The 17,340-nt window shown below is 53.3% G+C and overlaps 6 protein-coding genes across 6 annotated transcripts; 1 reads left to right on the top strand and 5 right to left on the bottom strand.

Annotated features, from left to right (window-relative positions):
• Positions 1-528: 528 nt before the first annotated feature.
• Positions 529-1,414, bottom strand: PG998_011281 (GPR1/FUN34/yaaH family-domain-containing protein; the record flags this gene model as incomplete). Its single annotated transcript, XM_066878097.1, has 2 exons — positions 529-996; positions 1,076-1,414. 2 exons carry the CDS (start codon positions 1,412-1,414, stop codon positions 529-531), a joined length of 807 nt encoding a protein of 268 aa, XP_066727151.1.
• Positions 1,415-2,159: 745 nt separating this feature from the next.
• PG998_011280 (uncharacterized protein) lies at positions 2,160-3,716 on the bottom strand (the record flags this gene model as incomplete). Its single annotated transcript, XM_066878096.1, has 1 exon — positions 2,160-3,716. The coding sequence occupies one exon, from the start codon at positions 3,714-3,716 to the stop codon at positions 2,160-2,162; it is 1,557 nt and encodes a 518-aa protein (XP_066727150.1).
• A 3,152-nt stretch (positions 3,717-6,868) lies between these two features.
• Positions 6,869-9,552, bottom strand: PG998_011279 (uncharacterized protein; the record flags this gene model as incomplete). Its single annotated transcript, XM_066878095.1, has 3 exons — positions 6,869-7,062; positions 7,120-7,957; positions 7,984-9,552. 3 exons carry the CDS (start codon positions 9,550-9,552, stop codon positions 6,869-6,871), a joined length of 2,601 nt encoding a protein of 866 aa, XP_066727149.1.
• A 239-nt stretch (positions 9,553-9,791) lies between these two features.
• Positions 9,792-11,298, top strand: PG998_011278 (transcription initiation factor IID; the record flags this gene model as incomplete). The annotated part of the gene is made up of 2 exons (XM_066878094.1): positions 9,792-9,824; positions 10,441-11,298. The coding sequence occupies 2 exons, from the start codon at positions 9,792-9,794 to the stop codon at positions 11,296-11,298; spliced, it is 891 nt and encodes a 296-aa protein (XP_066727148.1).
• Positions 11,299-11,830: 532 nt separating this feature from the next.
• PG998_011277 (LNS2-domain-containing protein) lies at positions 11,831-12,286 on the bottom strand (the record flags this gene model as incomplete). The annotated part of the gene is made up of 1 exon (XM_066878093.1): positions 11,831-12,286. One exon carries the CDS (start codon positions 12,284-12,286, stop codon positions 11,831-11,833), a length of 456 nt encoding a protein of 151 aa, XP_066727147.1.
• A 68-nt stretch (positions 12,287-12,354) lies between these two features.
• On the bottom strand, positions 12,355-14,245 carry PG998_011276 (Nuclear elongation and deformation protein 1; the record flags this gene model as incomplete). Its single annotated transcript, XM_066878092.1, has 2 exons — positions 12,355-13,721; positions 13,780-14,245. 2 exons carry the CDS (start codon positions 14,243-14,245, stop codon positions 12,355-12,357), a joined length of 1,833 nt encoding a protein of 610 aa, XP_066727146.1.
• Between the last annotated feature and the right edge of the window lie 3,095 nt (positions 14,246-17,340).

The raw sequence follows: 17,340 nt of genomic DNA, 5'->3' as shown, positions 1-17,340 counted from the left end.
GGCCGCGACGTGTCTCGGAGTCAGAATTCCTTTGGCTTCCTTCGTGTTGCGTGGGCCCCGAAGACCGAAGATAACGGCACAAGCCGCCTTTTTGCAAGCAGATTGCAAGCAAAAGGAATTGTCTCCATGACAAAAGGAATTGTCCCCATGAAGCCTACTGTTCTCTGCAAGCTCGCCGTCATCTTCAGCGCCCCACGGCTCCGAGCAGACGACAACGGCTGCGTAGACACTTTCCTTATTTGATCGACTACGGGGTTTGCAGCGACGAATCCTGCCTACGCGTCGGATTACAATCTGACTCATCGAGTTGTTCGGGCCTGCTATCAGATCATGCAAGCTGGGGCAGCCACGAATGAACTCACACACCGCACACACGAAACAGTCTTATGAGGTGACGTAGACAGAGGTAAGGTGTACAAAGCAAGCTTCTTCTTTTTGGTGTTCCGTTCGTACACGATTCCCTCGGCTTCGGCTCCAACCCTGATTCGACAGCACATACACCGCCAACCATATTACCCCAGGTTCGGCTCACCGGTACTGACCCGCTAGCGGTTTCGGCACACCTCGCTTGACACCCGGCTCCCCCAGCCCCGGGATGAGATATGGGGCTCTCTTCTCCATCGGCGTGCGTCCGATCGGGAAGAACTTGGTGATGGTATGGCCCGGTCCGTACGCCTCTTCTACAAGATACACGGTGACGCGCCACCACGCCATGAGTGACGAAAACATCCAGAAGTACGCCGCGGCCTTCATGCCGCGCGTCACCCCGCCATGCAGGCCATCGCCGGACGCTGAGCCTGTGCCGCCGTTGTAGGCGAACATGCAGCACGCAATAGTGCTGCCAATGGCGAGCGCAAGAAGGCAGGTCGTGAGCACAACGTCTCGCGCCGTTGCCGCCAGTGCGCAGGACCAGGTAAAGACGCACAGCACTACGAACCAAGAAGCCAACTCGGGGAAATGGGTATGCACTTCGTGAGGCTTCAAAGCCCCAGCCGCCTGTTCAAATCACCATCAGCCATCTTTGCTCGCGCAACACGCCACTTGCCCGTCTGCGTGGTGGATATAGGAAGCTTACCACGAAAGCATAGAGAATGCCTATAGAAATCCAGAAGGAACCCCACATGGTATTGACGACGGTAACCAAGGTGTCTCGCGCCCGAAACCCATATAAGCCTGCAATGAACTGGGCGAGGCCGCCAAAGATACCGACGAAGGGGAAGAATATCGATGGCGATTCGGCGTTTCCCCACCAGTTGGCGATATAGCTTGCGGTGATCCACGTCGAGCACGCGAACCCCGCGAGGCCCAACGCTGCTGGCGGCGCAATCGGTTGCAGGAAGATTTGCACACCGGGCCGTTGTTGCAGCATCTCGTCGCGCCTCTTCTCATCTTCGACTGTCGACGCGATAGACATGGCCGCGGCTTTGGATCAGATGAGTTCTTGTGCCTGTGTATTTCTCGAAGCGGCTAAGTAAGTAGTAGTAATTCCCGTATCCCCCAACGCCTGATCATCTGGTCTGCGGCTCTCTTATAGTCGACTGGCTCTACCAGTCACAGCTACATCATGACTAGGAGGGGCTGGGTCGCCGCATCACGATGTTAGAATGGTGACCTCAAGGGCCAGAGTGAATAACATTGACGCTAGCGAGCGTTAACCGAAGCGACGTGGAGAATGCATTACACTTTGCACCTGAATGGATCCGGATTTCTTTCTACCATCTTCTTCCCTGTATCCCCAAAGCTCTCAATTGCAATTTGCATAACCAATGTAGGCGTATGAAGGTCTTCTGTTGGGAGTGAGTGGGAGAGAATTCTTTATGATTTCGATTAAGACTGCCATTTAGGCGAAAGGAACGTCCAATCCTCCACTTCTCGAACCAAATTGCAGCAAACAGCTTCAGAAGCTTGGTCGTCGTCCTGAGCATTCTGAAATATCCCTGGGTATCGCAAGGGAGTGAAGGATTGAATGAGTTGCGCCTCTGTTGTGCGCAAACCCGCCTCAGTCAACTAGGGGAGCCACCAAGCTATTGGCGAGCAATATGGTGCCGGCGGTTGTGAATGCAACATCGGTGGCATCCGCGCTAGATTGGCACGAAGGCCTAGAATTCATGGTCGTCAAGCTCTTGAACATGCAGGTCAACAAGTCCATATGAGACACATCACCGTAGAAGCCCGTGTTGAGGCCATATGGCGGGGGGGTCCTGACGAGTGGGCTCGACACCCCATATCTCCGCCGGCACCATGCCATCACCATCATATTGCACCACCTGCGTTGCCCACTGGAGCCAGGCCCACCAGGCCTCGGTGTTCATGCTGTGGTCGGCGTCACCCTCGAATAGTGATACGATCCCCTGGACTTCGCGCTTGGCGAGTCCACGCAACCACCAGACGCTGTCGAGGCTTTTGAGCTGGCTGAAATGACACGCAAGTATCACCAGGGCGCGCGGCCGCCGGGCTTGTAGTAGCTCGATGAATCGCCGCGATACGGCGAACATGAACAAAATAGGGGCACCAGTATGCGGTATCCGGTGCGCCCAGTTCAACATGGACACGGCATGGTGGTAGGCTTGTTCTGTCAACATACGTGACGCTGGATCCGTCTCCAAGGAATCAAGCTCGCCTGCCAGTCCGTCCAGGAGTGGCCCAAAGAAAGTGGAACATTCCGAGCTCAAGGTGATATCCAGGCCCGGGAGCGACTGAATGATAGGGATGAGGACCGTACTCCCCTGCACCCATGACCAGCTATTGGACAATATTGCTTTCACGCCCTGAAATGAATAGAACCAAGATAGAGGCAGTTCATATTTGCGAGGTTTGGCACTATGGTAGCCCCACGCCTGGTCATCATCCAGCGACGGTGACGCGGATGTGTAGTGCCCGCCCTCTTCCTGCTTGATGATGGTAATGTGGTCCATGTCTCCGTCCCCGAGTACTCGCGAGGCGGTGGCTTGGAATGTAATGAAGAGGGCCGTTATCAATAGCGCCTCGGCGTTGGACTTCTTGATGCCTTGGCTGAGGCTGGCATTGTAAGCGGATAGCGCCGCGGCGGTATAGGCATGGCTGGCGCGGATAAGTGTGCGGTCGTTGGGCGAAGTGGTCCGCAAGTGAAGCGCTGATACAGCCAGCATGACGTCCATAAGGAAATTGGCCCCGCTGCCTGACAGGGCCGTTTCCGCGGACGAGAAGGCAAGCTGCGGCACACGCTCGCGCCAGACGGCCTCGCTCCCGGGCTCCATGACCGACAGATGCTTGTACGTCGAGGTGGTGTAGTGATGCAGCAGCCGAAGCTCGAGCATCCGGTTGGTCCCCGATGCCGGGCTGAACATCTGGTGCGGTGCCGATGGTTGGCGATACAGGGTCAGGGGCGAGCTGCCGCATGATGTCTTGGGTGAGGGTGTCGACCAAGAGCCACTGCTGCCACGCCTCCACTCGTGGCTACTATTTGCTGGACTGGAGTAATAGTAGGCTCCCGGAGGTGATGGGATCTCGGGTACGACAAGAAAATTGCTGTTCTCGAAGTCGCAGGACACGCCGTGCTTCACACAATTCCCGCAGGACGGATAGACTTCGTCACACTTCGCAGAGGACACAGTTAGTAACCCCCACAGGCTTTGGAAGACGGTAAAGCTGAGACGCTCGCTCCTCACCTTGATCTTTCGGGATTTGCACCGCTTGCACCCGTTCCGCGACTTTTTGTGTGATCTCCGCGGAGGCATGCTTGGTATCTTTGTATGTTGTTGCTACAATGCTGCTGCACACGATGACGCCAATCTGCTAATCGATTGTTTCAATATGTGGTCGTGGTATGTATGTGTCTTGTTGATGTCACAGACGTCAGCTAGACAGGGCGGGCTAGAATAGTCCAGACCCAAGGGGGCACTTGTGTATTTTATGTCGCCAGTCTTTGACAGGCGCGAACCGCGGCTCGCGAAGAGAACGCCGCACGGTTCTTGTGAGAAACTTGTGACAGGCGCCTAATGGTAAGGGAAGGGATACCGCAGCCTAGTCGCATCAATGGTACGACAAGTGGGAGGTTCCGATTGGTAGAGTTAAAAAAGGGAGTGGTGCGTATCAGGGGCGGGTGGACTTCTACCAACTCTTTGCGGGGAGAAACGGGCTATGAGACCAATAGTTGGCTCAGGGGGAGACGGAAGCCGGGAAGGGGGAAGCTGGAGGGGAGACAGATGCGTGGTGCATGAATTTAGTCTGCCTGGGCGGGAAACTGGTTCAACTATATCCACAAGTCACAGATAGCAACGCTCGCCTGAGGGGGGACTATGGCGCGGTTGATTCGCTTCTGGTCGTCTGGTAACGGTAACCAAAGACGCTGGGACTGCGAATTGTCCTACGCCTTGGTCCAGCGAGGCTGTGCAAAGGCCGTACAGTTCGGGCTCCCGAGTTTTTATCAACCGGCGGATGTCGTTTCATACTTCAGATGAAGTATCTACAAGCCATATTCGGGCACGAGGCACGCCCATTTGAAATACATATGGACAACGAGAAGTACTATGGCAAAGGGGTGTGCTGTCGAGGCAATGGCTGTAGATGGTGCGGCGTAGTAGGGATATCGGAACATCGAATATCTATACAGGGGCTGGTGACTTGGTTCAACTTGAAGTGTATGTTACTTGCATCGGTCGGTGGTTACTCGGCCTCTCATTCGATACGCACCAAGATCGCCGTTCTTGCCTCCTCCAGTGTTCTATCCTACATAGCCAAGTAAGTAGTCTTGTTGCTAAACTTGCATGTGCTTGTCTCCCCGCCCCTTTTTTCTGGACAGTTCTCGAAACCTGCTAAAGAGATATACGCGCGGCTGAGCAACAAAGCCTGGCGCCTCCTCTTTCCCCTTTTGTTGAGCCGATTAGAAAGCTCAGCCGCCGCCCTGTCGGTCCGGTATCAATACTATGCTGTTGTTTCGTTCGACGCCTTCACTACGAATCGTCGTCGTCACAGCCGTCTCTCTTGCTCCCTTGCTGCGTTTATAGTAGTGTCTGCTCCGAGGGTTTAGAAGAAACCAAGGCGATAGACAAGTTACATACGTAGTTTGTGGCCTGTCACCCGATGGAGGCCCGGAAGCTTATGCGTACATATATTGCAGTTTGGCCGAACTTAAGCGATGCGAGTCAAGGGCCTGCATATCTCCAGACGCGGGGTGTTGGCTGTGCTAAGTAACTAATCACCTATCCATGAGTGCCCCGTTCAACATGAAGATCTACCGTCCGACCCAGGTCAGTTTGACTTTGTCAGTCTCACAAAGACAACGGCAAAGGTGGCTTCAGCATTTCCATGTTGTGTGTAATATTGAAGGGAGAAAGAGAAATCATCTGCTCCCTTTGAAACCTCGCTACTTGATGTTGGGGATCAGCTTCTAAAGGTTGTCTGTCGAGTGAGGCTTCTCAGAGGAAAGGGCGAGGTTTGAAAGACATCGGCCCTTTGTGCACGATGGGTTGATACAGTAGGAATTCTTATCATCTACAAATGAAACCATTCATACTGAAGAAACTTGTTTGATAAAGACCAGCCTGGTCATTGTTGCCTCAGAATGTCTCTGATACGGCTGATGTTCTGTTTCTCCCCATCTCCCCCTCTCTTTGTGTGTGTCTCCGCGTTCTGAGCCATCGAGTCCCTGAGCACGACGAACAAGTCTGGGATAACTTCTCGTCCAGCATCTCAAACAGCAGACTGTTATCTTTCATCCGACAACCAAGATCTTGTCGCCCTGCTTATGTACATCAAGCATTGCGCCACAGTGCTTTGCCAGTCCGTGATGCGGAGGAGAGCTCCGCTTTCGCCTGAGTTGGCCTCGCCAATATTGGTGTTTTAGAGCTTCGTTACTGCACCACATTATGGGATAAGAATTGCAGTACCTGGCCTGCAGAAGATACGGAGTTTGAGTCCTGGTCCAATGACATACACTCGGGTCTTGAGTCACTGCCAGTCGCTACGTGTATGTATGTCATACATCGCGACCACAGGTATGTCGTTCCTGTACGTTGTCTGTCACCTGTGGCGAGACGACCATGTTTTACATGACTAGGGACAAGCACATTCTGCAGGCCCAGAACAAACTTAGCCAACCCAGCCCCCGGCGTCATTATTCTATAAAACATTTTGCCAAACTTGAAATGTTCAGATCGAAGATTGACCAACGAACCAAGCCAGTCCGGACCAGAATTGACCGACTGAGAGAAGGCCAACAAGAAAAGGGGGCGTACGAGGGGGTTGAGGGGTCCGACCAACATCATGCCACCACTCACTACTTGTGAGTCTGTGGTTTGCCTCCTCGCCATTTTCTAGTCCAGTGGCGTTAAGGTTATCTTTGACATCTACAACAACACGCCGATCCCCTTCTTGATCCCAGACGACTCCTTTCCCATACCAAAATGCCGGTGGCGCAAGTGCAACTCTAATCCAACAACCAACTATGGAGAAACAAAGATGGGAGATTCGACATGAAATTGTTTCGAATACCATCATCGCATACGCCTAAGTTAAGCTTCCAGTTACCATTCCGCTTTGTTGCGATGGCATTTAGCCAGTAGCGGCATGGTTAAAATGCCCTCGCTCCATCCTTTGAGTATTGACGCGCCGTCGATACACGGATCTTAATCCTATGCAATTCTTGAGGTGTACTATTCCCATGAAGGGATGGGCAATTAATGGCTTGCTTTGAATTCAGTAGCGCAAAACACGAGAAGATTCAGCAATAGTTGGGATATTTATCCTTCATGACCGACCGTATGTATTGCTAAGCCTAGCCTCAAAAGATGGAACCCCCGCTTACCTATTTCCTAGCAAAGATAAGTCTATCCCACGTCGCTCACTGGGTACATTGAATCATATGATCATCGTATTCCCCTTTTCCTAATCATTTTCCGTCCATGGTGTTCAGTCGCAACTCTACGGCCCTTCTGTGGGCCTCAAGCTCTTCTACCTTCGCCAGCTGCATGACAGCAGATCCGACGTTCCTCAAGCCCTCGGCGGTCAAGTTCGAACTGGTGATGTGCTTCAAGAACGATCCCAGGTTGACACCCGAGTATTGCTTTGCGTATCCATATGTAGCTATTTCGATATTAGTACCATTTCGGCTGGCCGTTCAGGGCAGATATGATGACTTACGTAGCGAGTGGTTCACACCAGCAGAGTAGTCGCCTACACTTTCAGGCGTCCATTGACCAATGAAGACACTACCCGCGTTCATGACCTTATCCACAACCTTGTCGGCGTCCTTGATCTGCAGGATCAAGTGCTCCGGCGCATAATCGTTGCTGATAACCATTGCCTCATCAATATCCTTCACCGTGATGGTGACGGAGTGGTTAATGGCGCCTCGGACGATGTCAACACGTGGCAGAGCCATGGCCTGCTTGTGAAGCTCGTCCTCTATCGCTTGCATGTGCTGCTCATCGAGATCAATGGCAATCAGGACCACTTGACTGTCCACGCCGTGCTCAGCCTGTGATAGGAGATCCGAGGCCACAAAGGCAGGGTTTGCGTCACTATCAGCAATAACGAGCACTTCGGACGGGCCTGCCGGCATGTCGATACCGACACCAGCATTGGTATCATTGCTCACGTACATCTTACCAGCCGTGACGAACTGATTACCAGGCCCATAAATCTTGTCAACCTTGGTGACGCTTTCTGTGCCATAAGCCATAGCTGCGACGGCCTGCGCCCCTCCTGCCAAGACGATGCTTTCGGCACCGACCTTGTGAGCTACGTAGACAATCTCAGGAGTAATGCTACCATCCGATCTTGGGGGCGACGCAAGCACAATCTTCTGGCAGCCAGCAACCATGGCAGGGACACCAAGCATGAGAGCGGTGCTAGGCAGAACAGCCGTCCCACCAGGGACGTAGAGACCAACTCTCTCAATAGGTCTTGAGAATCGACTGCAGACCACACCGGGCATAGTCTCCACCTTTAATGGCTCCTCTTTCTGTGCCTCGTGGAACTTTCGGATGTTCTCAAAAGAGAGACATCAATGGCCTTGATGGTCTCTTCTGGCAAGTTCATCAAGGACTGAGGGTACGGCGCCTTCAACACAGGCGAAGTCAAAGAGGTTGCCTTTTCGAATTTGTGGGTGTATGAGAGAAGAGCTTTATCACCGTTCTGTCTGACATCGTTGATGATGGGACTGACAATACCCATGATTGCCTCGGCTGACTTCTGAGACGGCCGCTTGAGGGCCTCCGTGACCTTGGCTGTGCCCATCTTGAGAGCGTCAAGGCGCCTCATTGAGATTCTACCCATGTCCGGGGCAGTCTGGGCTTCCGTCGCTGGCGCCGATGTCAGTGGAGTGGTGGCGTCCTTAGCAGTCTCCTTGGCCTTTTCGACTGTTGTGTTGGTGATGCCTTCCTTTTCGGCCCACTTTCCCTTGGCGTTCCCTGTTCTCCTCTTCACCTTCAGGCTCTTTGCGTCCAAGTTCCTTTCGATGTCCGCCAGGCTGACACCCTTGCTAACAGCCTTGGCGAGGGCGAAGTAGATCAGGTCAGCAGCCTCGAAGGCGATCTCTTCAGAGGTTTGTGCATCACAAAGCTCTTCAGCTTCTTCCATGATCTTGGCTCGCAGCAGCTTCTCGTCGGAAAACAGTCGTGCCGTATAGGAGCCTTCAGGCGCGGTCTCCTTCCTTGAAGCCAGAGTTTGCTCCAGTTTCGAAATGCCCTTCAGGTCACCAAAACATCCGAATTGGTTCAAGTGGCAGAACTTGCCCGTTTGCTTGATGATGAATTTCAGGGCGTCATTATCACAGTCAAGCGAAACTCTCACCAGCTCCTGGGTATCCCCTGATGTAGCTCCCTTGTACCACAAGCCACGCTTGCGGCTCTGGTAAACACCTGTCTGTGTCCTGAGCGACTCAGCAACACTCTCCTGGCTGCTGTAGACCAGGCCAAGGGCGATGCCTCTCTCGTCGCAGACAACGGTGGGCATCAGCTTGTCCGGGCGGTCTGAAACCCAAGCGCCAGACAACATGGTCGACACGAAGATCTTGGACTTGTCATCCTTGTTCGTAGTCAAGCCCGTGGACGGCACGATGGGGATAGCCGAGATCTGAGAGCAAACATCGACAAACTGCTCGAAGTTGGTTCCCTGGATAGGCTTGACGTAAGTCGGCGGCAGCTTTTCAGTCGTGGAGTGCTCCAAAAACTTGGCAACATCACACTTGGTCTGATCGAAGTCCTTCAGGAGGATGCCATACTCGGTTCCCACGGAAACGTTGCTGAGGTTAGTGACAGCCGGTGCGATGCGCCCCTTAAAGTCGGCGAACTCAGATAAGCGTTCGGGCTGGACAAAGATTTTACGAGCGCCATGGTCGAGGAGAGAGAGGATGTCGTCCTTAGATTCAACTGCGGTGGCGTCGAAGAAAGTGTGGAACGAAGAGCTGTGCTGAGCCAAATAGTTGAGCAGCTTGTCGAGGTTCTGTTGAGTCACGTCGAAGAAGACGCAGCCAAGACAGGAAACCTCGTCCCGGGACAGCCCCTCGCTGGACTCGAGGCCGGGAGGTACCGCGACGCTGACCAGAAACGGGAGGGGGAGAGTTGTCTCCATATCAATTGACTTATGCAATGTAGATTCTTGAGAAGAGACACGACACGGAGTGAGTATGGAGAATGGATTGCACCGTGAGTTGATCACTGACTTAGACTGAATAATAATAGTCTCCTGGGAAAAATATGATGATCCTGTATCGGCCGGCGTCTGGCTTTGGCGGGGCAAAGTCCAGTCATTCACGCATTGCCTGTTCTTGCATTGCCAATTGCCCCTCCATCGGATGTGCAAACCGCATGATGGGCCCAGTTATTCGTCACAGCTATTTGCAGGTATGTTACGTGTACATGGGTACATTCTTAGGCTATGTATGGCCTGTGCATCCAGTCACAGGGGCGAGGCTCCTGGCTCTATTGGCCCGCTGCTTTTTAAGGCACCACTGACCGTCGGATTAAAGCCACAACGCCTGCAGACTACAACACGCCTAGCGCCCTGGCGCGTACTTTTTGCTCGCTTTAGGCGATGCTGCATCCGTATCGATATTGATTTAGCGATTGGCATAGGCTGCTACTGTTCCGACCATCAACCAACGTTACCGCAAACCTCTCTCTTGGTTGCTGGCGATCAGATAAACTTACGGCGTCTTAATTGGGAATCACCAAATTGCCAAATCACCAGCACTCTCTCCCTCGAGGCACTTTCCTCCAGTCAACTGTTGCTTTCTCAGCGCCACAAACCTCGATGGCCTAGCCATCTTCGAGGAAGCTCTTCGCGTACCACCTGGGAAGGCGCAATCCTTCGACTTCGCTCCACCCTCCGATTCGACACCCGGTACCACCACCAACGAGAACGCAACTTGATCCTTTGCGATATACGTCGACTTTGTGAAAGAAGACATTCTACGCTGCTGCTACCACCACATAGCTAGTCACGCGCACCCTCGGCTAGAACAATGGCGTCAGCCTCGCAGTCACAGCCCAACGGCATCCCCCGTCCTCCATCGCCTCGGGACCCTCTCAGTCACAGCCGACCCAAGCGACCTCGAGCACTCTGCAAGCCTCTTCACAATCCGTCGGCGGCGCAGGCCCCACGCCCGCCCCCAACGGCAACTCCGCGTCCTCGACCTCGGCGCCGCGCCCGCGCGACGCGCGCACCATCGAGCTGCTCCTGACGAGCCAGGGTGTGACCTCGTACGACAGCCGGGTGCCGTTGCTGCTGCTCGACTTCGCATACCGGCACACCTCGTCAGTGCTTTCGGACGCGCTACATTTGACAACGGACCCCTACACGTCGGCGGCGGGCAGCAAGCCGTCGGGCGCCTCGGGCGCTGCACCCAGCGCGCCCGCCAACGTCGACGCCGCCGTGAGCACCAATGCCGTGAGCCTGGCCGTGGCGTCGCGGCAGGCGTACCAGTTCCGGGGCGGCAGCGGCGCCGGCGGGTCCGCGGGTGGCGGTGCCAGCAAGGACTGGCTCATGGAGCTAGCAAAGGAGCGCAACCGGGTCGCCCTGCCGCGTGTCCACGCTCACGAGTGGGGTGTGCGTCTGCCCAACGAGCGCTTCGTCCTGAGCGGCATGAGCTGGGGCCTCAAGGATCGCTGGGGCGGCAATGGCGGCGGAGCAATGGGCGACGATGACGACGATGAAAGCGAGCCCGAGGGCGGCATGGAGGACGCCATGGAAGGCGTCGAGAGCAGCGATTCCCTCAATAAGGAAGGTGACACTACCGCTAAGGAAGGTGAGGGAGGCCTGGACGAGCTGCTTGGGGACGATATGGGCGATGAAGACGAGGACATGGATTTGGAGTGAGAGAAAGAAGGAGCCCAGCAGGCGTGTGAAGTTCGGGGCGGCGGGGATCTGCATCCATCGCGATGGCGATTAGGCATGCTTTTATTAATTCTCCAAAAGTGCCTAATGACTGCGTACAGGCGTTTGATGGAGTTTTTTTTGGTGTCATCGATTCGACGGCTAGGGATATTTCCTACAGCTAGCAAGCATTAACATGGCCTCCAAAAGCCGGGGAGTCTCAGACGACAGAAGAAGTCGTTAAAAATTTGACTGACTGCATCATCCGGCAAGCAGCACTTTAGGCAGATTCCTTCACGGAAACGTAGGGAACACCATGGCAAATACAGAAACAGCGCTTCAATGTACATTAAAGAAGTATGCTTTGTCTAATGGGTTCAAAAGGCCCTCAAAAGTAGAACGCCACGCTATGCATGTAGAGTCCTGAGTAAATATCAAGCCAGCCCCTATAATGGAAAAACACCCAGCCATGCGACAATACCCACCCAATGCAATGGAGTCGCCAACTATGTTGAATATGATAGTGTTTCCTCCCTTACTCCTGCACCGGCACTTCCTTCTCTTGCTCCAATTGCTGCACTCCCGTGATAATCTCAGCAAGTTCATCGTGGACGGCGATCTTGGGGCTGGGAGCTTGAGCCTTCGGCACTTCGGGGATGTTTAAGCCACCAGTCTCTTCTTCCACTTCTTCCTCGCCGTCGTCATCGCCCTCCTCGTCAAACTCCTCGTCAGCATCCTCTTCATCGACATTTTCATCGTCGGCATCTTCTTCATCGGCATCTTCATCATATTCCTCCATCATGGACCCCATCATGTGCTGCTCATCCTCGTATACGCCACTGCCACTGAAAATGCTCTCTACAGCATCGTCATCATCGATGCGCGACAGATAACTATCACCGAGGTTCCCGACGTCTTCGTCTTCGTCTTCGTCATCCTCCTCTTCATTGTCATCGTCATTGTCATCGTCGCTGGCGCTGAACTCGTCCATTTCCAACGGGGGCTCTCGCCAGTACTTGAAATCGGTATACTCCTCTCCACCCCCTTTGACTAGGGTGGCTACTGGGGGAAGTAGTGATCAACAATGTCGGTCATGTTGACGTAGCTCAGTCTGAGCTTGTTCAGAGAGAGCAAGTCCAGGGATACCTCGGCGTTGGAGTTGATGGTGAAGATACGATTGCGTGGTACATCGACTGTGCGATACGAGATTTGGTCTGTTAGACGGTTGCCGAATCCCGCATAGAAGCAATGGCGGTCCGGACCGTAGAGATTGCGTATATCTCGAAGTGTGGCCATTTTGAAGACATGTGGCTTTCGAAGATAGATTTCCCGCCGTAGGGCCGCCATTGTTCTATCAGGGGACAGGATGGTCGGACCGCGAGGAAGACGGTAGTTTTCTTGGACAACACCATTCAAATAAGCCCTCGTCGTATCGGCCTGTCCCACGGACCGACTAGTGAGGTACATGATATTGTAACCATTGGCTACGATATCACTATACAGCTTGGCGACACCTGCGTGTGTCCAGTCTCGGCCTATCATGTTCAGCACGTGACCTAGAGCATCCGATTTGGTGATAGTTCCGTCAATGTCCGAGATGACAACCGGCGTGTCGTATTTCCAAAGGTACATGCAAGCCTGGCAAGTGGCCCGGTTGACGGTGAAAGCCACGGAGTTCTCACCAGGCTTCAGATTCAAGGTCTTCAGCTGATCACTAGTCAACCGAAGAGTCTTGGCGTAGTTTCTATTAGGGTCGCCGTGGGAACTCGACCCAGGCGTGGTTGGGGGTGTCCCCACGCTCGTCTGGCCGGCATCTGATTCGCTTCGGCGGTGCGAGGGTAGCGGGGCTGACGAGGCCGAGTCATCACTGGCATAGCCTGGATCTGATGCAGCATCGATAGCGATTGTAGCAGACGGCCGCAAAGAGGCAACCGTCTTCTTCATGGCTGCCTCCTTCGCATCTTCGCTGCTGTAGATCCAGAGATTCCCGTGCTCATCCATACCGAACAATGCGCCTATATCATAATCACCTTCCATCTCTTCGGAAAGAATCTTGCGCGCCACAACCTCAGCACGGATAGCATCCTCTTCGCTGCTCTTGTAGCCTGTCATGTCAAGCATCAAGTCGCCCGTTTCGGTAACCTTGCTTCGGATGTTCGCAGCGTGGAGTTGTTCAGACAAAGTCATGGCTCGTTGTACGGCCTCCTGTGGCGGTAGAAGAGGAGGGCTGATCGACCTATGGGACGGTTGGTTGCTATCTTCATGCTCTGACCCTTCAGGAACATCGTCTCGCTCGCTACGCGTCCTAGCACTGTACGGGAGAATATTGTCGCTACGAGATGGCTTTCGGTATGTATCGGCCGTGTCTCGTGAAGGTGGCCGTCCACTGGTTAGCGACGGAGATGTCGGGTGATGCGCTAGCTGCCCTATCGAGTATTGCATTAGCATCGCCATCATTTCCGTTCAAGCCTAGAGAAAACAAACCTGCGACGGGCGTTGGACCTGGCCGAACTTCGGATCCACTGAAGGACCGAGTAGAAGAGCGAGCATGATTGGATGGCTCGTCAAGCTGGAGCAAATCGGGCTCTTGCAGAGCATCGGGGTCGTCGTCTTCTGCTGAGAGAGGCGGGCTGGAAGCCGGAGAAACGAGTGGGGAGGTTTGCAAGCTTTGTGGGATAGTGTCGCTGGTCTCGAAGACGAAGAAGGCCTCTCCGCCCTCCCCCAACTTCATGGAATACTCCTGCTTTACTCCATTGACCTTGAACTCGACCTTCTTTTCGTAGGGCCGCAAGAGCGAGAACTTTCCAAAGCGAACGTGGAAAGGGGAACAGCATAAACTGCCGTCCTCCTGCTCGACCACGATCACATCGATAGCACCACTAAGAGTCGAGGGGTTGATCGAGTTCCATGCGGTCGACACTGAGTCGCTAATATTTCGAACGTACTGCATTATGGGATAATCGAAGGCGAGCGCAGCTGATTCGAGACCGGTTGTAAAAAGCCTGCCAGGGAGATCGTCCGGCAGAACGATGGGTTATCGCAGGAAAGTCTACCAAAAGGCGAACTTCCTTCTTCTTCCTTTTTCTCTCCCCCGAGCAAATCGGAAAAATGACCTGCCCTGCAGGTCGAGTATCTCGCAGACCGGTCGGCCACAGAGCTGATTTGAGAAACAGCAACCAAATATTTGAGTTTGTTGGCCAAAATCTGCTCGGCGGCAGTATATTAACCGTTGTCGCAGCGTACTTGGCTATGATAATAATCGTCTGCTCATCACTTTGGACTTATTTGGTTCTAATGTTGGAGTAGTTATGACAAGAGCATTCGCTGATCATGTACAACAACAGTGGCAACAACGACAAAGAGGCTTGTAAACGAGCGAAAATGAGTGAGTGGTATAGAAGGGCAGGAAGTCCGGATATGTTTTTGGTGGGCTGTCACAGACACAAGGCGACGATTATATAAAGTGCGACGTTCGCTCGCTGGATGTAACAGGTGACCGGTGGTCAATCTGCTTAGGGGCGTAAGCAGTGGCTTTTGCTGGGGACCCTGGAGTGACCGAAGTGACGTAGCTCAAGCAGAAACAATGCCGAGGTGCAGCTGGCGGAGTCTTGGGAGAGCTAATAAATGTGACTTAGGCAAATGCGAATAGGTACAGGTACAGCATCGACAGCACAGACAGGGGCAAGATGCAACGCCTTAGAGGGGCAACCGGACGAAACGACCGGGAGAAAAGACGATCAGAACACGATCGTGAAAGGTTCTGGAAAGATATCGTGTGGTTTAACTTTGGGGACAAAACAAGAGACGAGGGGGAATGTTGGTAGGGCTTATTGTTGCATGTCAAAAGGCCAAAGAGTTGAGACATTGGGGAGCGAGTGCACTCTTTGGATGCAATGTTACACACAGCCAGGACGCCGCAGTTGCCCGTCTTCCGCCCCAAGTCTCACCCCCAGCACACCAACACTTTTTCTTTTTTTTTGGTAGGATCCCCAGCGTCCACTAGCCCAAATCGGGAGCCACACCCAGCTGACTTGCTAGTAGCAGGTGTCTAGTCCAGGCCATCACCAAAACATCCCGACTGGCTGGATTGGGCGCCCATCACCAATAAGCTGCAACGGCCCATCTGACACGAGTCGGGGATGCCTGCTGCCAGCATGTGGTTTTTTGTTGAACCCAATGGGACTCGCATTCATTCCCCCAGGCTGCGAGGGGGGCTCAACGCTCATCTCATCGTATATCCATGATCAGAGTCCTGATAAAACGCAAGACAATCGGACAATATTTGCCTGACCGAGATGAGAAGAGGAGACAGCAGCAATATTGTATTCGTGTTCCCTTGCACGAACCTCCAGCCCAAGGCCAGGGGGCTTCAGCCAGCCAGCCAGCCAGCCAGCCACCAGGTCGCCCTGCAACTGCTATTAGCCATTAGCTCGTTATTTCCAGACATGGAAACTCTTCATGCAGCCAGCTCGGTGCTTGCTTGACCATGGGTAATACATGACCCTTTTCCCCCTCGGGCGTATTGTGGATTGTGTACCGTTGGTCTAGAACAACGCTCGGGAACATCTCCGTCGCAAAAGTTTATCTTCCTGTATCATAATGCTGAAGACGGGCACTGTCACACCAGTAGCCTGGCTGCCATGCGACTCGTGTCAGACCTCGTGGCATTCATTATGTGAAAGTCTGCGATCCAATAACTCATTCCACATGTTCTGTTGCGCCGCTAGATGTAAATCCCGTTCCGCCCGGCCCGTTATCGGGCTGCCGGGCATCACCTGCAAATTTCCCTTCTGACCAGGTTGAAAGGAGACAGTAGGCCCACTCGCTTGAGTGAGCCCCAGAAAAATGTCATTCCGCGTGCGTTGCAGGCCTTTTCGTACATAGTGTGTGTAGGTATCCCCCTCTTTGTTTGATAAAGCGCTACAGGATAGCATGTGACAGTCGATAATCAACCTACCAAGGACTCGTATTCTTTACCGTGGTGGGCCGTCGATTCGTCTCCCCCACGGCGCGGCTGCCAGTTTGCAATTATGACAAAAGCATGTGCAGCCTAGAGTTGTGAGTGAGGAGGAGAATACATGTCATCTAGCATGTGCGTACAGATCGTGGTTTCTAATGTAAGGGGCCATGTCTCGGGTTTCAATGGCGAAGGCACTAGTTGTATAGGCCATGAGCCACGACTGCCAATATACGCCCAACACACAAGAGGTTCAAGAAATGATGGGTGGTAGGACGAGCCTGCCATGCCTCGAATGTAAGCACACGAATGTTAAGTGCTCCAGGACCGCAGGCCGAATAGCAACATTAGATACTCAGGAGTACCTTAAGCACTACCAAGTATACTTACAGTATAAAGCATATCGACCACAGTGAGTGCTATCTTTCGACGGAAGAGAAGAATATATTCATATAATATGGCTAAGCATTTGTGTGAATTTGTACATGCATCATCTACAGGGCCAGTAGAATGGTATGTGATTTGGGCATCGGAGCCGGGAAAGCGGAGGCAGCTGGCGATTGGGTGGCCATAGTGGGAATACCTAGAATGTGTAGAATGTGAATGTAGACACAGACACATCTTCGGTATGTCAAGACCAAATGACCTGGTATTCTCTATGCATGGGTTATTGGTAGCTATCCGGGCCAAGCCCAGAAACTGTAAGTCATGCGCGCATTACGGTAGGCGGCAGTGGTGGTGAGTGGTACAGGTCAACTACGGTTACTGTAACCACACAAAAGCTTCCATCATTGGACCGTTCCTAGCGTTGCCAGGCCCAGCACGGCAGTTGAAGGCATCCCGCCCAACCCATTCGAAATAACCCTGCATATGTGGTAGCCGGCATTGATGCATGCTCACAATGGACATTGAGGGATACGTCTCTTCTTCGTCCCATCGGCGTCGTAGGGTCGTAGCCTAGCCGGCAAGTCGAATGATGGATGCCTAACGTTGCCGATGTTATTGGTATCTGCATGCGATCAGTTTCCCGTCCCGGCTCTGCCTGCAGATATCGGCAATGTGCTGCTGCATTGGTGCCAACTCATCCA

Source organism: Apiospora kogelbergensis, assembly GCF_038363985.1.
Source record: "Apiospora kogelbergensis strain CBS 113332 chromosome Unknown utg000007l_segment0_segment0, whole genome shotgun sequence".
In the NCBI taxonomy this organism is placed as follows: domain Eukaryota; kingdom Fungi; phylum Ascomycota; class Sordariomycetes; order Amphisphaeriales; family Apiosporaceae; genus Apiospora; species Apiospora kogelbergensis.
The sequence above is the reverse complement of the archived record's forward strand: the minus strand, read 5'-3'. Positions and strand labels throughout refer to the sequence as shown.